Source organism: Anas acuta, chromosome 2 (assembly GCF_963932015.1).
Source record: "Anas acuta chromosome 2, bAnaAcu1.1, whole genome shotgun sequence".
Lineage (NCBI taxonomy): Eukaryota > Metazoa > Chordata > Aves > Anseriformes > Anatidae > Anas > Anas acuta.
Window position 1 is genome coordinate 41,361,660 of NC_088980.1, and position 24,849 is coordinate 41,386,508.

The 24,849-nt window shown below is 34.6% G+C and overlaps 1 protein-coding gene across 1 annotated transcript in view; it reads right to left on the reverse strand.

Moving 5' to 3' along the window:
- Positions 1-24,849, reverse strand: part of NEK10 (NIMA related kinase 10) — a 101,869-nt gene that overhangs the window by 9,294 nt on the left and 67,726 nt on the right. Inside the window, exons 29-35 of the mRNA XM_068674428.1 lie at positions 16,078-16,126; positions 14,467-14,504; positions 8,726-8,826; positions 6,010-6,120; positions 4,118-4,226; positions 2,599-2,651; positions 2,454-2,509 (exon numbers count right to left, since the gene is read on the reverse strand). Coding sequence (XP_068530529.1) covers positions 2,454-2,509; positions 2,599-2,651; positions 4,118-4,226; positions 6,010-6,120; positions 8,726-8,826; positions 14,467-14,504; positions 16,078-16,126 — 517 coding nt within the window. The remainder of the gene's footprint in view (positions 1-2,453; positions 2,510-2,598; positions 2,652-4,117; positions 4,227-6,009; positions 6,121-8,725; positions 8,827-14,466; positions 14,505-16,077; positions 16,127-24,849) is intronic.

Here is a 24,849-nt window from a genome sequence, read left to right on the forward strand (position 1 = left end):
TCTGCTAGACAAATGAACCATAAAGAATTCAAAAGCTATTGAAACTGCACTGCTTGACTACATGGACAAAGTATGAGAAGAAAAAAAATGCTGAAAGCTCTAAATAGCACTGAGTGAAGCATATTCTAGAAAATATGGTAAGTCCTCTGGAAACAGAGACAGATGTTCCTGACAATGAAAGCACGGTGTACTAATTTTCAGAGAGGGAAAAATATTAATTATTTGGGAGTAAAACATTGTCCAGAAAAGAATTAACGTAATAGTGACAGGGGAACCAAATGTAGTTATGCATTATGACAAATAACACGATTCAACAGCATAGTGAAAAATCAAGAGCATGTATTGCTGCTAGTGACAGATCAACAATTAGGTGTGGCTGCTCTGCATTTGCCAGCTAAAGCTAGGGCATGCTAGAATGACGCACATGCACTGGAGTAGGTCAAAGTCTACAGTAGCTGTTACATGCACACATTAACAGTTGTAAATAAGCAGCAAAACCAAGCAAACAACATCAAATTTAGACAACATACTTCTAAATTTCTAAGGAGATTTCACTTCATTCCTTTCTCCCACTCTAAAATCAATTTTGGCTTTACTACAAGCCCCATGAACGAAGTACAGATCAGCACTGCCTGTGAATAACACATTATCAGCACTACTGGAGAAGTTGTATGACTCAGGGGAAACACAATGTAAAGAAAGATGTTGAGCATTCACTGGCCTTCCTCTCCAGCCTTTATGAATATGTGAAGATGTACTACTTGCTCTTTCCCCCTACAGGATAAATATGGCATAGGGAAAAAAAATCCTATACTACACTGTCATCCCATGTGGCTATGAAGAATACTTTTGTCTCCTCTGAAACAAAATTTCCCAAAACATACAAAAATATCTTAAGATTCTGAAGAACAACAACTCCGTAAGGAATTTTGGCACAGCAGGAAAAATACAAAGTCCCCCCCCCAAAAAAAAACAATGTTAATTATTGTACTGCTGTTAGTCTCATGTGGCATTCCTGTGTTATACATTGTAAGTACTACTAACATATTTTTTCTGTAATCTTTAAATGTCCTTTACATTTTTATTAATAGATTTCTTATTTTCATAGTAGTTTGTGCAAAATACTCATGCCCATATTCAATATACATCTGCATCATTAAAGTAAATTGCAATAAGATGCTTTTGCCAGTGCGTGAATTAAATGTCTACACACCACATTTGTACATTTGCTAGATCTCAGTGTTAAAAAGGACAGCCTTTTTCATATTGTTTTTCTAAGTTGCACAATATTTGATTTTTTTTACAGCTCCAAATATTGGGAGCATGTGATCAGGACAAAAATTTAAAAACTAACATTTGTTAGACCTCATAGCTGCAAAAGTGATTTGTAAACATGATTCAATTTTACCCTGAAGGTTTAAAGAGCAAATTATTATTTTATTTTGGGAGTTCTGAATCATGATTTTTCAATACTTAACGACTGGCAGCTGTAAGATATTTGTAAGCTGGAATTCCAATTTAGTGAGTATTCTATAAAAATATTCAGATTAACATTTGAAACTTCTCTAGCTGTAGTCAATAAATAGTTCCACACAGAAAAAAATGCAGAGATAACAGATAACTGAAAAATATTAGTGAAGAACCAGGAAATACAAAGTCTTAAAACCTCTTAATATCAGAATTTAGAGGATTTTTTTTTTTTTTCTGGTTTGTTTGGTCATTTTTTTGTTGTTGTTTTTAGAAAAGATAACTCCCAGGTGGTCTCCCAGGCATTAAAATGCTGATTGTTGCAAAGACAAGGAAGACCTGGTAGAAGCAGTGAATTATTATTTTATTTTTTTTCACTAAAGAATACCCGAGGTAATAAATACAAGCTAACAGGTAAAGAGAACAAGAAACATTAAGCTTATGTTCTGGACTATATGGACATTTTTCATATACTCTCTTTCTTGAGTTTCTCCAAGGGTTCTTGCTGCGAAGACTTACCATCTCTATGACAAGGCATACACACAGTTTCAAAAACCCTTTTTTTTTTTTTCATCCCCTGCACTTTTGTGATACCAACTACTTTTTCTGCTTTCTGAGTTGTACTCAAACGCTTTACTATATATGCTAGCTTCATCCTTTTAGCCCTATAAAATATACTTCTATTAAAATAAAGCTTACATTCATCTCTGGTTTTATTCAACAAAAAATTAAGGAGATTGCTGCCAAACGTCTACCACTCTACTGTCTGAGTGAAGGAAACAAATGTGGCCATGTGGTCAAAACAGCTTATATTAACTAAATATACCATATAAATTTCTTCCAGTCCATGCATCCATGTATTATAATAACAATGCATTGCACTAACTTTCAACTGACATTGCAATCATTCAAACAGGTAGATGATATGTTAACTTTTAGCACATCTTAATTAACTTTTTCTTTTCAAATTGTACACTCAGACTCACCCGTTTGAAGAGAAATTGTAGTAACTACTTTCCTCTAGAATCTCTTCAATTATGGTCTACAAATTAAAAGAAATTAATTTCAGTAAATTACCTTTATTAAAAGCAATAAAATACATTAATACATATATATATATATAAAGCTTACCTGCAATTGTTCATATGTCATCCCTTCTGCTATGTCAGAAGTGCCAACAATACCTTAAAATAAGAGGCATGTAATTTTATACTACTGAATCTGGAGTTTATGGTTCTTCATTATTTTTTTAGCAGTTCTCTAATGACATGTCAGATGATCGTTAATTTAGGTTATCAGCAGTTTATTCCACTGATCACAATGACCCCTTGGCAAAAGCAGAAGGATCTTAAGGTATTCCATGAACATTTGAGTCACAAGATGTTATCACATTATAAAATGTGATAAAATAAAATAAAATGTTATCACATTATAAAATGTGATATCACATTATAAAATGTGATAACTGATGAAAAAATATTGATTTAAATATATATATATTTAATGTAAAAGAACATAGCAATGTAACTTTCTTATTCTTCCCCACTTGCAGTTTATAGTAAAAAGGGTACACTTGCAGCAGCAAACTGTGAGGACAAAAGTATCGTTTGCATGTTAAGAGAATCAAAAATTACCAATACTGAACACCTAATCAAGTTGCTTTTTTTCTTTTAAGAACAAAATAAAGTTCATAAGTTAAATGACTGTTAGGGATTTGTTTCTTATCCAAATGTCACACTCAACACCTAGTATTATTCTTTACTTTTACAATAATCTGTGGAATTTATATGCCAATTTCAACACAAAGGCCAGCAAAACCAAGGTTTCTTACCCTTCTTTCCGGAACAAGTTTTTAACCATACTATGTCCTCTAGTTTATGAATTGCAGCCATATTTTTTTCTGCATTTAGAAGAATGGAAATGGCACAAATGACAAAATGCAAGTTGTGCATTTCCCTTAGGCTCCTTCAATATTTTTCTTAGCTGTATTGCACAAAGAGGCAAATGACAGAACAAGTCTCTGAGCTAGGAATTATGGTTCCCCACCTTGGATGCTGCCTGTGATAGTAGGTTTGACTTCATGACTTATCAATGAGTAATTCTAGTCCAAATTATATTTGGCTCTATTTATTTTCTAAAGTATACGTACACTCTTTACACTATAAAGGTGTAGTATAGCATGTACATTTCTCTCCAAGTTTCTAGGGTTTGATTCAGATAGGTAATTGTCTCATGTCAGGATTACTAGTTTAAACATGACAGAACAACAAAGGGTTTAAATAGAATTTATTTAAAAATCACATGAAAAGACAGGCAAATCCGAAGCAGGACATTTTCAGTGACAAAAATTTCTGTTAATTTTCGTGGTTGAGCCATGTGTTATTTGGTATCTTTGCTATTTCTTTTTAATTTCAAAATATACTCTCTTAGTAGAATGTTCCACAATGGTAAACTACTTACCTCACCAACAATCGAAAAACAAACTAACATACACACAGGGAAAAAAAAATGATCAGAAAATTCGTATAGTCAATAACTTTCCTGTCTCTATAGATAGCTTTTAGATCAGAGCAGGAATTCTTTCTACTTCAGTACAATATCCTTTATTAGAGAAACATATGCCACTACCAATATTTTGTTGTTTTGTTACCTTTTCTATCATCTGGTGCTAATGTATTTGCAGCTGATGAGAGAAGTACCGCACGCCAATCTGCTGTAAAGATGTTGGGCTCAATCAGTTCAGGAGAACCTTGGAGCAGCTGGGGGAGAAGAAAAAGAGAGAGAGAGAGAGCAAGAGAGAAAGAGAGAAGCAAAGGACACCTGAAATCTCCACGCTTCCTTTTTGCCAACACATCAGACTTCTGTAAAGCAGTCTACCCTTTCCTATGTAAATCTGAGACAGGCAGTCTGCCTCTTTCTATGTTTCCCAAACTATCAGAAGTCAAAGGAGATTTCAATACATTTTAGATTAATGAAAAAGTAGTGAACACAATTATGAATGTTCTACCTTCTTCTCCCCCAAGTCACTTAGTGAACGCTGCAATCTGTCAACCTGCACTTTGTATAAACCACTTCGTTACTTCCAAATTCAATTCATGTTACCCTGCATAGTTATTGTGGTGATTTTTGTAAAATTCTCAAAATGTATTTGTTCTTACTGACTTAAAATATGTCCTATTTATTCATTAATGCTTATCAGTTCCCCATCCTTCTAACTGTACTTTTTGCTGCTTTCTATTTCCTTTGAGGTATAAATACCCAGAATTGCAGTCAGCATTTCAAACATCTTCAATTTACTATCATTTACTTTTTAAATAGTGTTTTTCTTCCATTTTCTTCAGTCACAAATTCAATAGTTTTGAAGCTAACAATTTTACAGTTGAGAGCATTTATCCATTCATAAATAAATAGGTTCCATTATTTCTGGGAAATTGAAAATTAGATTAATTTTCTAAAAAATATTTCCTTTTTCTTCTCATATTTTTGGGCACCCTTTCCTGGAAACACCCACTCAATACATTAATAGAAAACATTTCCTTAGATTTAATGTTATGACTGAAATATGGGAATTGTTTAACATAAATCCCAGGTTGATTTACAGAATAGCAAATTTGCATGAAACTGATGGCTCTAAGAAGCATCGTTAACTATCTTTCAAATACACAACAATGTAAACATTATATAGCCACTCCACGGAGCTTAAGCACCTCAGATAACTTAATTCAAAAGGAGCGAGCAGATTTAGTAATTGGGGTGAATAAATTCTGTAACAATGCCTTGGAAGATTCCACAATTCAGTGCAAATAGGTGACAAGCAAATTAGGTTAGAAAGGGGTATTATGTCTCACATCTGAAGTGAATGGTAAGCAATTATCCTTGTCACCAAATTTTATATACAGCAACATATCTAATAATTGCTTTGTCATCAATTAAAAAAATGAAATAGTTCCACAGTCTCCCACAGTACACAGAAGTCTATTTTCAGATGCTCTGCTGACTACAGTCTTCTCAGGGTATTTTGAAGGAACACTTAGAAATTCTGATTTCATAGAATCACGGAATGGTTTGGGTAGGAATTTTAGTCACTAGCTCTTTCCTGTTTGGAAAATGTCTAGCATGTCATTGGAAAACATACAGGCATGGTTCTTCAGCCATGCAATTTTTGCAAATCTGCAGTATTTTTAAACTGAGGATTCTAAACTGTTGCTGATACTACACCATTATGGGAGAATGTATTCAATATTCAAGATACTCTTGGCAGTTTATGTGCTTTCTGAAAGCTCATAGTTCAAGTAGAAAGACATTCCATAATATGAATAATATTGCCAATCTAATAATAAATTATGAAGAGCTTATATAAATTAAGAGGTTATATTATTTTTATCAGCTTTTGCCACAAAAAAAAAAAATGTTACATTTTCCTTCCTCTTTGCTTTCTGAGCTCTAATGAGATTAATTTTGTTTTTGCTGGCCCTCTTCATTTACAATACATGTTGTAACGATCAGAGACAAACTTGAAATACAGTAATTGATGTACTGCACCTTTTTCATTTCTGATTTCAGATTGCAAGGACTGCTGTGCTGACTGAAGAGGGACTTCTTGAATCTTTCAATGACTCTCCTTTTCAAGTTGCACTGCAAAGCTGGAGGAAGCTATGCAACACAGAGAAACAAACGTTTTCACCACTCAATTACAGCTCCCTAAAGATCGCCTAATCAGCAGTACCATTACTGAAAAAAGTAGCTACATTGCAAAAAGAAACATTAATGTTTCATAGCATGGTGACAGACAACAGTACAAAACCTGATTTAATGACATATTTTAGTAATCTTTCTTAGTTTACCCATTCTGTTAGGCTTGGCAGATCATACAAGTCCCTCTAACCTTGAAAAATCATTATATTAAGCCTAGTATGATTAATACTAGATTTGCCTCCCTGATTATAAAATCATTTTAAAATGATTTTATGAGTAAATGTAAAGCTTCAGCTGTTGGTAGCGGCAGTCATATTGACAGTCACATCTGTCACCTCTCTTTGATGACCACTCTTTGGTATGTACCACCCTTTGGAAACCATCTCCTACACTGTTTCTGTATAGTTTATTATATCCGCAGACAGTGTTTGTGAAAATTATTTTCTATTATTTAGTATACTCTTTACAATCACATCAATAATGTAAATTCACAAAGTGCCACTCCACTGAATTCTTGACTGAGGTTCTTGACTATGCAAGGAAGCTTTCACCATTAATGATTCATATTCAAAACACTATCACAGTATACTTTTTAAAGACTTTGTTCCCTTTGATACAAGCTACTGTTCTAAGATGGCTATCAATCTGGAACAGCTGTATTGGCCTCACAGGAGACACTCCTGATTTGCTCTGGCAAACTAAGGGCAAGGTTAAATTGTAAGCATTGAACGACTTCATTAGACATCTGGCTGCATACAGCTGTCTGTTACAGATAGATGCTACTGTGTTTTTGTGTAGATGAGACCTTATACGTATGCTTTAAGTCAGATGTTGAACGTTCATTGGCCTATATATGAGGAAAAAATGATGCCTTAGGAAAGGCCTGTAAGACACTCCATAAACTACATGCCACTGCAATGAACTATGTGCAGTTAATGTACCATGGACATACTGGGATATTCTGAAGCAACAGTGATAAAGGACAAATCCACTGCATGAGAAACTCAGAGTTGCCTCAGGCACTACTGTTCAATTTTAAGTTCTGTTTTAATGAAATCAGATGTCAGATCAGTTTTTTAAAAAATGGCCATAAAGCTTTTTAAAAGCTTCCTCTTACATTATTTTCCAACAAATCAGTCCAACTCTTGTTCCCATGGAAACTGGATTGGGAAGGCTGCTTTGCCTGCCAAGACCTAACAGCAAAGAACTCTCCCTTGTAAAGTTCAGTTTCAAATTGTCAGCTGAAATATGTAATAGAGAATTGTAGGAAACAATTATATATTAATAATATATATATATACATACATATATATATATATACATATATATATATACATACATATATATATTCTACCATAGATTTGCAAGAATATAACCAAGCACAAGAGAAGCATGTTGCACAGTGACCAAGTACAGATGTGGACTTTGGTTTCTCTGCCTTCTCATTCTGAGATCAACTGACACTGAAAGCATCAAAGTTGTTCAATGGCCAATTTCAAGCAAGTCTACGTTGTTGTTAGCTCTCACTTATGAGAACTAGCACTAACTAGTAGGTCACTTGAGAAACCTTTCTTCACCATAGAGGGTAGGTTCACTAATAAGCATCTTGGACACACTTGTAATATAGCATATAATATTAATATTTCTTTGTTCATGAGAATTAATTTCCTGTATTACCTATTTCAATATATTTGACAGTCTCAAAACAATAACAAAAATGCTTAAGACATGTAAAATGCTCCTAATTTTAGTTACATTATTATGTTTTAAACAAATTCATATAAATTTGGCTCTGCAATCTGAAATCCCCTGATGTGATATATGTGATTTCCTAAGCATAAACTATTCTTTTTAGACAGCAAAATGATGTGTTTGTTTTGTTTGTTTGTTTGTTTGTTTTAATGACAACAAATTTTGCAAATAACTGAATGGCAGTCATCTTTCTGGAGTACAAAAAGTCTACTATTGTATTTTTAGTTGAAAGTTCAGTGCATATTTATAACCACCTCCATTTTTGTTTTGGAATTCACCATGAAACATTCATAATTAATTTTAAAATAATTCTGAAGTTTGTAAAAAAACACTGTTTTAACTTTTCAAAATATTTGAATTACAATATTCAGGATAAGAACTGTTGCACTAGAAATCCTAAGAAATTATTACTACGTATTGATGATAGAAATTATTACTTAGAAAATATTAATATAGTGGAAAGAATTTTATGTACTCTTCACATCAGTATACAGTAGTCACCTAAAATATCCATATTGCTAACATGACAAAATGTTATAAAAATAAATTACAGTACAATCTATTTTTCTGAGGTGAACCAATGATTTATTTTTTTTATGACTCAATTATTGCCATCCTCCACACACTAATATTCGAGGTTAGTCTTTATTTAAATGATATATTTTTATAACATCCTGCCATCTGCAAAAATGTCAAGTTCTGTTGTTTTTAAAGAACAGCAACTAAATTAGCAGTACTTTGCAGTATCATCTTTTTGACAACAGCAAATAACTAAAATGGATAGAATGTCAGAAGAAACGGTAATGCATACTTGAGTGATGAAGATAATTTTGTGGAGCTGAATAAGAATCTGCTGAACAGGGTCACTGATCTGACGCACCTTCCTTTGTGATACAGCAATTCCTGTCGATGCTGTAGATGACAACACTAAAATCAGGACAGCTCATTTTGTTGCCTTTATATATTAAACATATGCACTGCTTAAAATCTGTAGATAGAAATATTCCGTTTTTATTATGCATGACTTGATTTTCCAATAGTGTTGGAAACAACATAAAAAGGGGGAGGGAGCAGGCTAATTTAATAATTTTTAAGTTTATATAATAGAATTAATAATGGGCTTCCAAAGAAAAAACCTCTCTCTGATTCACTTACACTAAGTTACTCGGAGATTAAATATTAATATACCTCACTGAACATAAACATTTTTCTACATTTATTCATAAAGACACACAAAAAACAGATTTTTCTTATTTTAACTGAAAAAAATTATTCCACATACTAAGTCACATTTTTATTTATTTACGTATGTTGATGTTGTAAAGTTAATTCACTTTTTACCCTAAAAATTCCAATAAGAATGTTTTATGTGGACAATTTGGAGAAAAAAAAATGTAGTGGTGTGTGTTGCTTTATCACAACTACTACTCATTTTCAACATCTAGTAAGATTGTGTTTTGAGAGAAAAATAAAATAAATAAAAAAATGCAAGGAGCTATAAATTTTCCAGGTCTGCTCTATTTTACATTGGAAAATTAGTGGTTTCTGTTCTTTGTTAGAAGTTCCTCCCTAACAGAGATCATCCAATCTAAAGGGAGGAATCTGTTGATGGAGTCTGTGGAAAGGAACTCTAATAAGCATTCTCCATGATCAAAATGTCATCATCATGAAACAAAAGTGGAATGTCTCACGGTTAGAATACAAGATCATCAATGCCAAGCAAAGATTAAAGCTTCCTCCCACAAAAGAAAGAATGCAGACAATTGATCTGTATTACAGACTACATACTGCTTTCACTTGTAAATTCCATAAAAGGAGTAGTGTTGACTTGTGAATAAAAAGGAAAATTGGGTTTTTAAAACTTGCAAGTGCAAAACTAGTTAGGTATTGATAGAAAAATGCATGGAGCTAAGCAAACAGCAAAATGGGGTTGAGCAAATCAGAAAATATTAATACAGATTCAATTTTCATGTATGTAAACATTTAACTATGAGTTTGCACATTACATATACAACTAAAATTTTATGCTCTGACATGGGATATAAAGTTGGCCCATTTGAAGACAGAGGAAAATTCCTGCCAAATTTAGCATTTCAGTATTTTATCATGTTTGCAAGGTATTCTGTCTCTCAATATATCTGCAGACATTATAATTTCTCTAGGCATTAACATTACCAGTAGCTTTGTACACTAGACCTATCAGAAGATAAAATACTCATTGCCTAATTAATAAGAGATCAAGAAGGTGGAGAAACTTCTTTGAGAAAAGATTGCTAAAAAAAGGTTGTTTCTAATTTTTCCTCTGAAACAGATATTCCAAAAAAAAGTACTTTATTTTTTTCTCACATTTTATTTGAGCATTTCCTTTAGCTATTACCTACTCAAACAATAGGTATAAATACACTAATTCACAAACAGTGCACACATAGGCTTATATCTAATTGCTTAACTGTTTTATTATGTATCCAAATGTGATCTTTTCTAACAAAAATAGCATCCATTTTGTAGTATAAACTCTAAAGTAAACAATACAGTTAGTTTTGAATTCAAAGGAAAAATATGACCTTAGAATTACATATACTGCGGTACTTCAAACACTTAGTTTCCTCAAATCACTTGTATTGGATTATTGTAGATTTTATTTAGATAATTGTAAATTAATTATCATGACAAGGAGGAAAAAGGCTGAATTTTCTTTTCTCATTTCATGAAAATAGTAAGTTGGTAGAAACCTTTCTCTTCCACTAAAGCTAGACTACCATTCTCTGCCAAGCAAATCTGTGTACATAATGCATAGTTTTCATTCACAAAAGCACTACGAAATAAGTCATGCATGAAAAGTTACAATTTTCTTTCAACAAAACAAATTTCATGGCACAGTTATTTTAACCTCTTAATTTACTGCTCTTTGTTAAGATCAGATAAAAATATATATATCAATAATGTGAAAATATTTAGTTATTGGGAGCAAAAATTGAAAACAAAAGTTGGAAGTGAAAGTTTATTTGGGACTGGTCACAAACAACCATTTAAATTCAATATGAACTTTGTTATCCAGAATTTGGTACAGATACTCTCATCTGTTGTAGATACACTCTTTTTCTTGAATAGCTTCTGGCAATTAAAAGACTGTGTGCTCTTTTTCTGAAGCAAAACTACCCTATTTTACTACAAAGTAATGTCTAATATCCACGTGATGTGTTTCCTGACATATACAATGAAATATTTGATAAATACTAGCCATAGGTATCTTGCTAAAAATCAAAACCAAATTCACTTGACCACTTGAAAAAGTTAGCATTATTTAACATTTACAAAGCACACTCAATTAACTCAGTGTTGATTTGTGGAAGTTACACCTAGAAGGTACACTATATTTTGTTAGTTAAAGAGCATTGTGAATTTTTAATTAGTGAACAAAAAAGGTGTAAGAAATGATGCATGCGGTATGGAAGAATATTAATCCCATTGATATGAACCAGCAGAAGAATACTGCTGATCAAGCTTTAGATCATTTAACAGAATTAGGACATACAAATAGATACAATCTGTAATTCAAAATGAACGATTTACAAAATATCCAATTTTAAATATAAATATATATTTATATATATATAAATGAAAATATAAATATTTATATATATATTTAAATATATATATATATTTAATATAATTTTTAAAAAATGAACACCTTGGTTGTTATTTATTTAGTGCTCCCCTCTATCATGCTACGCATGCTGAGAAAAAATACGGAGCCAAAACCAAATCAGGTTCTTTAATTTTTATTTTTTATGTCATAAATCAATCATTAATTATGATTTTGATATTGTATATTTGTCATACACACTATCATTTCTAGAGATTAAGCACAAGCTTATCAGTAGATTGCCACTCTAAAACACTTACTGTCTCAGTAAAGAGCACCAGTTAACAAAATTATCTTTCTAAGTTGAGTATTAGTTCTGGAAACTAAGGAAAAAACTTAGGTCCATGTATTGAAAAGCCATCAGCCCTGTATCACTTTTAAATCCAGTTATCAATAAACCGTGTTGCAGAGGCTAATTTAAATACAAAATTCTAAAAATTTCTCATGCAGAAATACCCTGAAGATCACAGTCTTATGTACACATTTATATCTACCTAAACTGTTTTTTTGTTGTTTTTTGTTTTTTTTTTTTGTTTTTTTTTTTTTTTTAAGCGATCTAGTAACAAGAATGAAAATTCCACTGAAAGGGTGAGGAATTACAAATACTAATAATTCAGCCTGCAACTGATTTGTTATTATTTTATCCTCTTGAACTTCTGTGCTGACCCCTTTAACAAGAGATAAAAGAGAGACATTCACAGACTGAAGTGTCTAGGAACTAACCAAATCTGAGCTGCAACCTAGCAGAAACTAAAGAATTATAGAAAATATCATTCTCTATGACAGAAACACATTTCTGGTAGGATCAGGAAGATAATGACATCATTGCTATTGTCAGATCTTTTGTGGCAATGCCTTTTGGCAGATAGGTTGAGAGAGGGATTCAGTTTAACATTTTTTTCCAAAGACTCCTCTTAATAATCAATGAAAAAAAGAGAGCTTTTCCCTTGAGCTACTTAAGGAAGAATTTACCTTGGTCTTTCTGCTCAAGGTGACAGTGGAAGCCATGCTATAATGATCTAAAACATTATGTACCATGAGAAGAACAATTTCTATATAGCTCTGTTCATCTCATTGTCACCTCTCCACTAACCATTTCAACACTGATAGATCAAATCTTAAAACAAATAGCATGGTCTTGCCATTACAACCTAGGAATCTTCAGTTTTTGTTAGGACAGTGATTAAAACATTATTTCCTCAACATACTACCTTTTTGACTGGTCCCTGTCCTGTGGTATTTGACTTCTTTGTTGTTAATGACTTTTATTAAAAAATAAATGCAAATAAATCAGTCTCCTTTCTTTTGCATCTCTTAGATGGTGTTTATTTTATTTTATTTTATTTTATTTTATTTTATTTTATTTTTTTTTTTTTTTTTTTTTTTCCTGAAGAAAAATATGCTTAGAATGATAAACATAAAAGACTGAGCAGGACCTAACATTGATTTCTCTGTTATTCAGGATATAGTGCTTTGTCTCTTTTCTAGTACATCAAAAACAGTACGACTTACAAGTCTAGGTGGACCAGTTTCAATACTTAAAATACATATAATGTCTTTGTGTTTCAAGGACAGCTAGAAACCCCAGTTCAGCTAGGAACTTCAGGAGTTCCCAGAAAATTAATTTACTCCAGACAACTCTACTGTTGTTGTTTTGTTGTTGTTGTTTTCAAATAAATAGGAATAACATTATTTGAGCAATGAAAGGATGTGTATGAATAGGTCAGTGAGGACATGATCAAAACTTTTAGGAGCATAACAACAGCAAACCTTCAAGTACCTTGGAGGATCCCAATAAATCAATAAATTTTCTTCAAACCATTTAACATAACAGTAGATTTTATTTTAAATATGTCTACTTCCCAAAGAAAAGGCACCATCAAGTGCCCTTTTCTTCTTGGGTTACACCTTACACAAATTACATTGTTTTTCTCAAGAATAAAACATTACTGACAAAAGATATCAAAATTGCTTAAATGACCCACAGGACCAAAATTATTTGCAAAGACTAATGTGTTTGTCTGCAGATCACTATAGTTCTGATTCATTATGGCTGGATAGTTCGTTTAAAGTGTGTGTTGTTATTATAATGGCACTCATTAGTAAACAGCCCTGAAAATTTCTGAAAATTTGAGGGGAAAAATGTATTTGTACTGCATAATTAAAATTTTTAATGCAACTTTTATATCAAAAAGCTGTGAAATAAGTTAGTATACACACACAGTCGTGTTTTTATGATGATCAATATTCCAACTGCTCAAAATATTTTTCTTTCAACTATTATTTAATTCAGACAACATTAAGTATTCTAAAGTCACAGCTTGGCAGCTTACAATATCTGAACCTTCTCAATAGGAGAGAAAAGTATCACCAATGCAAAACTTGTTTAATCAGTGATGTATAAATACTCCATAATTTACAAAACCTCTAAGAAGTATTCCTTTTACAGGAGCAATTCCCATTGCATCCAGTAGAAACAGAGCTAAGAGAATGAACATTAGAGCTAAGACAATGAACATTAAAATGAGGTCATACTGATTTACTATTGGAATTTATATTTTTTAAACATTCCATGATCCATCAGACAACATATTTGTATCTGGAATACAATTCTCTGCTTTTCTATAATTTTAAAATACACTTATTAGATAATACCATGATTTTTCATATTGCAAAGAACTGCAACTGGAAGGCTATGAAACTGCCACCTTGCCACTGGTGAATTATCTTAATGTGGGCCTTGCACATGAGTAGAGGCACTAACAAGATCAGATTAAAAGGCAGCAAAGAGGAGGAAATAAAAGAGGAGACATTGTATATGTAACAGGAAAATACGGTTTAAAAACTTGGAAACTATTAAGTTCAATTTCAGCTAAACTTTGATTCTATCACAGGCACAAAGTTACCTGGTCGCAGTCTTGATCCCAGGCCTTCAATATAATCTCTATTATTGAAGCAAAACAAAATAAAATGAATCAAAACAAAACAGAGTGGTTTTAGTTACATTTGGCATCAGATGTTGTAGAGAAAATATTATAATTCCCTGACTTGTTCTCACATTTCCTCTAAACAAAGCCTGTCCAGATTCACTAGTTTATAACTGTGTGTTTATAAGTCTGGTTTACTCTACATGTCCAAAGTGGTAAACATTAATAATAATAATAATAATAAAAGAATAATATTAGACCATTAGCAGAACAGTATCTCAATGCCAGAAATATAATCCCATATGTTTTCAGTGCTAGCTGTACTTAATACACTGTCCCAGCCTGAAGATTTCATTAGCTGATATAAGCAACAACAAATGGATACAGACAAATGGAGAACTGAAAGAACAGATATGATGTCCTGATGGCCATTAGCCTCAACAACCCTCCCTGGCAATAATTTTTACTTACTTTTTAAGCAGTGAGGAAAATGAAAGTTTAAATGAGAAGTTATGAAGGATAAGAAGATAGTTTTGCTAGTGTTTGTGTGAGGGGCAGAGATGGAATAAAAACAAAGGTGCTTGTTTCAGCATACAACCATTAGGAGTCTGCCATTACTGACTTCAGCAGGGGCTAAAGCCAGAAAGCTAGTGAGCAGTTAAGTGACAGACAGGATGGTGATATGCTAAGAACAACTAAGAACAAGGAAATTGAGGGACTGTGATTTCGAAGATGTCACTAAAACAGCTTAGTAAGAGCTGTTTCAGTAATATTCTTTAAATAAAAGCTGAATCAAACAGGGACTAAGGAAATGGGAGAGGAATCAATGCCAGTACTATAAATGCTCACCTAATTAAGTTAAAGGTAAGGGGGAAAAAATCACAAGGCAGATGAAGACAAGTCGTTTTTGTTTTTGTTTTTGTTTTTTCACATGTGAAAGGAAAGCAGGAATTAAACTATAAAGAACAATCTATGAATAGAAGCAGTGTCAAAGACATTAGAAAAAATAATGATTGGTCAAGAATGCATTTGAGGCATTTCTTAATTAATTACAAAAAAAAAAAAAAAAAAGAAAATGAAAGACCTTTAGAAGGAGAATAGCGGAAAACATGCTATATTTTTTGGTTTATTTCATTTATGTTTTAGAAGTGATGAGCAGGACTCCAGAATTTCAGAAATAGATATCTAAGGTTATACAGAATGTCTAGAAGAGTTCAAAGGGTCATGATATTACTCTACACCATCAAACATGCAAGCACATTTTTCTGTGGAAAAATAGCTGCTTAAAAATGCACAACCAGAATTTGTCTAACCAGCTTACATCAGTTTAGCTGATACAGCAAGGTTCGCTTCTAAACCTTTATCAGTTTACTGCTAGTCCTTAAATTATTCACGTAAAGTTTCTGTGTGCAAACATCCTCAAATAATATCTTCAGATTGATTGTCATTGGCTGAGACAAAATGAAGTTGTAATGGTGATTAAGGAGATGTTTCATGGAGATAAATAGTGCAGGTGTTCTGTTGTGAAATGACCGGATCATAACAATGGTCAGTTATATAATCTATATTAAAATCATAAATTATACCTACCTAATCTGAGGTTGTCTTTCAGAAGCACTGAGACTTTGTTTAATTATACCTGAAACAAATGCATAAACATTATCTCTGCATTAAATATATATATATATATATATATATATATATATATATATATATATACACACACACACACACACACATAATAATACTTTCTATTTCCCAGATATGGTGTCAAAATAGCTTTTATATAGAAATGGTAAATAACTCTAAATCCACATTTGGATATGGAGTTGCTGTTTGATGTGTCAAAAATACACTTGCAATTTAGTCTCAGTCCTGTGCAGCATTTTATTAAATAGCTTCAGAATTTCACGGAAACATGTAACACATGCTGACTGCATACCCACAGAAGATGTTATCTGGATTAGCAATAAGTAACTACCTCAGTTACTGCTACCACTGTAGCCACAACAATGTCTCTAGTCTGGATAGGAAGCTAGAACATTTACACAGTTTCTCAGAGTACCTTTGACAGGTTGTCTGAACCCTGTTCTACCAAAGTTTTATTGGCACCATTCTATTAGCCAACTTTGCAAACTATTACATATCTAATACCTTACCTCTTTAATAATCCTACTGATTTTAAGACCCTGAAGACAGGTATATGACCAGTAATTGGTCAAACATCCAATTGACAATAAAAACTGAAACCAAACTTTTATCATGTATTGCCTAGTGCCAAAAAAATATGAATAGCAAGGAGTAATATTTGATGCTATTTATTTTTTATTGCACTTGGAAAGCATTGTCTTAATACAAACATTTTTCTTAAGCAGACATCTTAAGCACTGGTCTTAAAACATTCCTACAAAGCCATTCCTTTCATGCTAATTTCGACATGAGACCACTCTTTCCTATGCATGCTTTTTGAAAGGGAAGGAATAAACACATGCTTAAATTAAAAGATATTTCATCTAACCATAGGTCTAACTAGTAAAATAAGGAAATTCATTTTTCCCACACAACCATTGATTTTTGATACAAAACCCCATAGCCTTGCATACATGAGATTATTTTCCACACTAGTAACATCACATTTTCATAAAACAAGAACAGAAGCATCTAGTCACTCAATAGCTAATAAAATAAAGATTACATAGTCTTACACTAGTTTTCCTGCTGTTGGTATATTGTAGTTATATTAGTCCTACTGTAGTTATATTAGTTCTAGAGCAACAGCAGAGGACTTTCAGAGAGCAAACGCATTTCTGAGAATTTTAATTTTTTTCCTTGTTTTCAAACATACTTTCAATTGTGCTCTGAAATACAGTGCCTCTATCTTTCCTACTTTTCTCAGACCATGAATTAAATTCATGACATAACATAACATGAATAAAAAATAAATAAATAAATAAATAAATAAATAAATAAATAAATAAATAAATAAATAAACAAACTTGGAGGAGGCTGGGGAGGCTGGCATCTGTCCACACAATTCAGTTTAAACTCCCCCCATATTATGTATCTTTTATTTTGGCCAAACCTGTCTGCTTAAAAGGAAGACACACAGATAGACAGAAATAAATAAATAAAAAGAAATAGTATTTTATTTCTTGCTAATGTTCTGCTTAGCAAAACAGACTTTGAAACTCTGTAGTAATTAGTCCAAAAGTAAGTTTTGTAAGAGCAGTTGATGCAAACAAACCAGTCCCTTATAGATGCAAAGATATTTCAATTGACTTTTAAAAATAGATAGGAAAATGCAGGGTCCACTGCCTAGAAAGCAAGCAAGGCCTTTTGAAAAGTTATGATTGGACCTATTCATGGAATAGATATTTTAGCTGTGTATGCTGCAGACACAATAATAGATAGACAAAAGTAGAAGCTCTGACCAAACCTGAACCATGTCGCTTGGGATAAGGATTTTTAGTTACAGTATCAGGCACTCTGCTATAAACCAAGAATATAATAAATTTATGTAATATTTATGGGAGAAAATCTGTAACAGAAGACACCTGGCTAGAAAACTAAGACTGAACACAGCTGTTTCCTGGAATTTTAAAAACAGCTTCCCTTTACAAGAATTTATGTACTAAATTGGATCTGAAATACTACAACCTTTGGCTGTTTCAAAGAAATGGTCTCTCTATCAGTAAAGAACTCATATCCAACAGTTCTTGATCAGTTAGATGACTCACCACATTTGACTTGCAAATCTGACAGCTTATGAGTATATTTGCAAATGCATGGTATTTCACACCAAAGAGTCTGTCTCACCACTCATTGTACATGGCAGAGATATAATATTTACTGATTCATATGCTAAAATTAGGAAAATACTTATTATTGTTAAAGTGAAAAGAAATATAAATAAAAAATTAAAAAAAAAAAAAAAGAAATCATTGCAGAACATCACTAAACAACAACCAACACCCCTCAGCCACATTTTTATAGCTTGTTATTATGTTTGAAACCCACTGAGCAACTCAACGGGGAGAGTCTATATTAGATACTATGAAAATGCTTCAGAATAATTTCTTCAACAAGGAGACTCAGACATCTAAAAACCATTATAACGCATATTCATGTGTGTATACCTGCACCCATCAAACTAGTGACTCCAGTAATAGTCTTGTGTGTAAGAGTTATTTTAAGCACTCTAAGCCAAACGGGGAGTAAGAAACTACTACACAGATATTTAGGAAAGTTAACTAGCAGAAGTCATGAAGCACGCAGTAGATCCTGATGTTCAGCCCAGGGTTTTAGCTGGATATTTTCTTTTACCATTGTTACCCCTCTACTATGAATGGGAAGAGCAAGGCAATGTATGTTGTGTTTAAACGTCTGGCAAGAGGGAATTACTTAAGTTCAAGATGATCTCATGGAAAATGAAAGATAAATGCTCTATGTCTTTCCTGTTTTGTGTCCACCTTTGTTGGAATGTGAAAGACGTACAAAATCCAAAGATTTTGATTAGCATAAGGCTCCTTATTCTGAATAGCTCTATGAAGATTCCTTGAGGATTTTTTAGAATAAATCAAATGAGATATCAAGAATTTTTCTCACTGCTACTATAGCCTTTAATAGCTGATGTAATTAAAGTAACTTCTAAGAGTTTATCATAGCATTCATTGGCATCAGTGCAAATCATAGAGATATATTCTAATATACATTTTAGTGTTTAGTGTTTTTCTGTTGCAGGCATCTAACCATGTAATTTCAAGAAAAAAGCTTAGAACGTGATATGAGTTCAGAAAAACCTAGAAGGATAGAAAGTTTTGCTTTAGCTTTCACTTCACTGGTATCTATAAATAAATAAGTAAAACTCTGAAAACTCAAGTTTAGTCAAGGTGATACCAAAACTGAATCAAGATTTCACATTTACAGACAACTTCAGTCTATCTCCTTGAATGAAATGGAAGTAAAGAAAGTGCTTTTTGTTTGTTTGTTTGGTTTTGTTTGTTTGTTTTTGTTTTTTGAATGACAGCTTAATAATCTTGTCAGGATGAATTACACACCAAATTACCTTTATTCATATGATATACTCTTAGTAAACTGCCCTTTAAATCACCGTACTCTGGAATGGATATCTTTACCAACATTAATCTGCTTTGCAGATCAAACAGCGTAAGTTTACAAGAAGTGACTACATGTAAACAAACAGAAGTTGCTATAAACATATTTTAAGCTTATCTCAAGCACCATACAGGAAAAACAGGACTTGGCAGATTTTAATGTAGTTGATGTCTAAAAAATCACATACATTAGATTAAGATCTCAAGAGAAATCTGAACCCTGGACAAAGGTAAACTGGGAAAAACAAGCCTACAAAACACTCAGATCTCTGAAACTCTCCACAGAAAGCTCATTGTGCAAATTCTGTGTTTCTTAATGCAATAATCACTTTCAACTAAATTCTTGAAGCTTTCTCTATACAATCTAAAGAACCATGTACAGCAGATGTAAGAGTATCTTAGGCTGAGTCTTAGGGGTAATGTCTTGAAGAAGCAGTGTCTTCTAAAATCAAATCTGCCACCAACTACAACCACTCTGAATAATAATAAAGATCTCTGTGATCACAGAACTTGCAAGACACGAGGTATCTTCCTGCGAACTTTGCCGAAAACCCAAATTGTGAATGAAACTACTAGCTCCAGACAGAAGGTGCCATTACTGAATGGGTATTTCCTAGTATGTTTACTGTTGCTCTCAAAAACAGATAAATCTGGAGCTAAGTGATAACCCTGACTCAGAGTCCCATTATTTGCTATGTACAACATGCTGTAGTAGGTTTATGTGGCAAGGTTTTGGTAGCAGGAGTCCATAAGGGCAGCTTCTGTGAGAAGAATCTAGGAGCTGCCCCATGTTAGATAAGGGCCCTGCTGCTGGCCAGAGCCAAGCCAATAAATGATGTTGTTTGTACCCCTCTGTGAGTGCATATTTAAGAAAGGGAAAACATAAAACAGTGAGAAGCAGCCCTGAAGACCCCCAGGTCAGTGCAGCAGGAGGGCAGGAGGTGCTCGCAGCAGCAGTTCCGCTGTGGACTGTGGAGAGGCCCCTGGTGGACCAGGCTGTCCCCCTGCAGCCCATGGGTCCCACATGGATAAGATCTCCATGCTGCAGCCTGTGGAGGAGCCCCCAGCGGAGCAGGTGGATGTGGCCTGGAGGAGGCTGCAGCCCGTGGAGAGGAGCCCATGCAGGAGCAGGGGTCTGAGGAGAGCTACAGCCTGTGGGGGACCCGTGCTGGAGCAGTTTGCTCCTGGGGGATGGATGGACCACGTGGTACGGAGCCGTGTGGGAGCAGTTCTTGAAGAGCTGCTGCCTGTGGGCAGCCCCCAAAGGATGGCATCCTGTGGGAGGGACCCCACATGGAGCAGGGAAAGAGAGTGACCATGAAGGAGCGGTGGAGACAAAACATTAGGGACTGACCGCAGCCCCCATTCCCCTGTTCCCTTGTGCTGCTCAGGTTGAGGAGGTGGAAGAGGGTGTACTGGGTCTGGCTGGAATGTTAACTTTCCCGGCAGCAGCCCATACAGTGCCGTACTCTGTACTTGTAGCTGGAACAGCAGTGTTATCACACCAGTGTTGTGTCTACCGCTAAGCAGCAGTGGCACAGCATTGGGCCTTTCTCTAACCCTCCTAGGGGGTGGGCAAAAAGTGAGGAGAGAAACATGACTAGGGCAGCTGACCTAAACCAATCAAAGGGATATTCCATACCATGTGATGTCACACTCAGCAATAAAAGGTGGAAACAGGAAGAAGAGGGGAGGGGTGGGCTCTCGTTGAGAAGACGTCGGTCCTCCTCTCGAACACTGGCTGCGTGCGTTGAGGCCCTGCTTCAAGGACGTGGTCAATCATCGCTCATGAGTGGGAAGTAGAGATTAATTTCTTTCCTCTGCACTTCCATATAGCTTTCATTTATTTTGTTTGTTTGTTTTCCTCCCTTCTTTTTATTTTCCTTTTTCCCCTCCCTTTTCCCCTTTCCCTTTTTATTTCCCCTTAGTTAAATTGTTTAGTTCATGGTAGTCTTTATTTAATTATTATAATTATTTCCCTTTAATTAAATTATCCTTATCTCAACCCATGAGTTGTTCTTTGCTTTACTTCTTCCCCTCCTCATCTAAAGGAGGGGGAGTGAGAGAGCGGTTGTGGGGTTTAGCTGCCCAGCACGGTAAAACCACCACAGAGGGCGGATGGGGGAAACACGTTTTTGGTTTCTTTCCTTTGTTTCTCACTTCTCTAGCTTGTTAGTAATAGGCAATAAATCTTACTATCTCCCTATTCAGAGTCTGTTTTGCCAGTCACGATAATTGCTGAGCCATCTCCCCCATTATCTCAAACCTTGAGCCCTTTGTGTCATATTTTCTCCCCCTTTCCGAGGAGGAGGAGGAGTGAGAGAGTGGCCATGGTGGAACTCGGCTGCTTACCTGAGTAAAACCACCACACATGCAGAGTTCATTTATTGAAAGTATCCTAGTTTTGTAAGTTCCCAGTTATTGCACTTCATACTTTGAACTGCTTTGGGCATTACCTGCACAAGACTCAAGTTCTGTCAATTTGTAAACAAGTTGTTTTTCTAAAAGTTTAAAGACAGACACAGAAGACCTTTCTAGAGTTACTTCGCTGTAATATTCTGGCAGATCTGTTGTCTCTTCCCTATATAGTTACTCTGAATTACATTATGATTACATTACAGAAATTTTGGCAAGAAAACAGAGTCCTGAATCTCTACTTCTTTGCTTACTGGTCAAGTCATGCAAGATCAGAGATTCCTCCAAATACTGGACGCAGATACAGCACTATGAGGTAATAGAAAAACTTGTGCAAGATCCAGCAGAATGACAGGACATTGTCTTCTTCGCCTCACGAAAAGCTAGGACCTGAGTGTGGTGTAAATGCCTGAAGTAACTAGGAAAATAAAACTAACATTCACACTTTTAAGGAAAAGGTACAGCATTGAAGAGGCTTTCAGGGTAGGGCATAACTGCATTATCTGAGCGTTCCCTAGGCTCCCAACCTTAGATGCTATCGCGCTGGGGAAACTTGGTGTGCTAGCTCTAAGGAACACCACGGAGCGTAGAGTGGAGTGGAGACACCACGGCTAGGCTCTGTAATCAGGTGGGGCCTCGATTGTTCTTGTGCACAAAGCTGCACTTTTTGCCACCCTAAGCCAAAGACCTGTCATGTTTTGACAAATGCTGTACCCTAGTGTACTTTTTGCTCATTATAATATCATTATAATACCAAAACACACCTCCATCCCAAAAGCTACCCGCCTCCAAGGTGCGACCACCCCTCACTGAGCATGCGCTCTGAATTTCTCGGAGCCTATTACTTTAAACGGAGACGGGAAAACTTTACACCAATCATAACTAAGATATGCTTGACTAGAGCCACTCAAGCTCCACCTAAAAGATAGAAAATAATATAAATTGGCCCAAGAGAGAGGGGATGTTAGGGAAGATACCATCGTCAGGGGAGATACCATCCCAAGGACATACAACATCCTTAGGACCTCCTGACTCCTGGGATCAGTCGACGGGCTGAGCCTCTCTTCCCCCCCCATTGGGACGCCTTTGGGTGAGATCTGAATATTTGCTTATAAATCTCTATAGAGTCTTTGATCCTTTTAACGTGTTTATTTCTAGGCTGCGCACCTATAACACCTGTAACACCTATAACACCTGTAACACCTAGAACCCACACCTAGAACCCACACCTAGAACCCACACCTAGAACCCACACCTAGAACCCACACCTAGAACCCACACCTAGAACCCACACCTAGAACCCACACCTAGAACCCACACCTAGAACACACACCTAGAACACCTGTAACACCTGTGTATTTCATGCATACTAGCTTGCTTTTGCAGATAGTCACTATCACCGGCAATCCAAAAGAACCTGATTATCTGTTGCTGTAATAAACCATACTTGATTGCATTGTGATAGCTCTCATTAATGCAACTAGGGTGAGGGTGGTTATCCGTGATAGTTCAGTGTTCTGAATCTAACCAGACCCCCAGACGGTTAATGCATTGTTGGTGAATGTCTGAACAGACCCCCAGGTGGTTAATACGTTTTTGGTGAATGTCTGAGCGGACCCCCAGTTTTGGTGAATGTCCGACTGGTTCAGTACTCTGAATCCAACCGGGCCCGTAACGGTTAATCAGCTACACCCCTTTAACGCGACACTGAGCAATTCTGAAATACCTATAGTGTATTTACCTTTTAGTTATGAAGAAGGTCAGAAGGCAAGTATATAAAAAACAGGGTTTTCTGATAGCATATTTTGCAGACAACTAGTCTTTTGTTGCCTTTCTGAAGCATTATTTATGATACTACATTGTTCTGGCTGCAGTGTAAGTAAATATGATTCAAGAAAACAAAAAAATCTTTTCCAAAAAGTTTCCCAGAGATAGAGTAAACATTTAAATTCTCATTCACCCAACTGGCTTCTAGTACTTCTGAACTATTATGCCATAAGAGAGATCACATTTTCCTGCTATTTGATTTTACCAGCAGAAATTTACAGTTGCACTGTAAATAAAAACAAATTTAAAAAAAAATAAAAATAAAAATAAATATGACTAAGCTAAGGTGTAGTTGGGAACCTTCTTAATTTTAAAATAAGAAAAATGCAAATAAGCTGTTATCATCTCTTCATTGCTTTTTGACTGTATCCTTATTCTCTGTCCATCTCTATCATTTCAAATTATAAAGATTCAGGGAAAAAAAAATAAAAAAAAAGATTACATCTTCCACTACTGCCTCTATGCATCTGAAATGTGCATAATCTGATCCTGTAGAATTAATCATTTTAAGGAGCATGAAACTACTACTGAAGAATCTATATATCCTGCATTTGGCAATCATAGGAATTGCTAAAGAAATTGATCTTGTGGAATGACATTGCCTACACTAAGAACAACAGTCCCTTTCTTAAGTTATAATAAAAAGGCACAGGTTATGTAAAATTATTAAAATTTTGTTACAACTAGTGGACTATAAAAAAGCAAATCACTGCTATACTCACACTCACCTGCATATCGGCTTCTGTACCACTGAGCAGCACAGCACATGACATCTTTTTACAAATTATTACCCAGTTTTAAATTAGAGGGATATTTTTCCATATTTACAGATTGTTTTCTCAGAAATTGATATGATGGCAGCATGATGAGACAGCCCCCTTCAAAACCCAAACGAATACTCCTGCAATTTAAATTCTCTTTTTCATGACAGCAATTTCCAAATTAACTAAATAGAAGTTGGTCATATTTATCCCTGCAATGCTGATGTGCTTGACAAATCATAGCT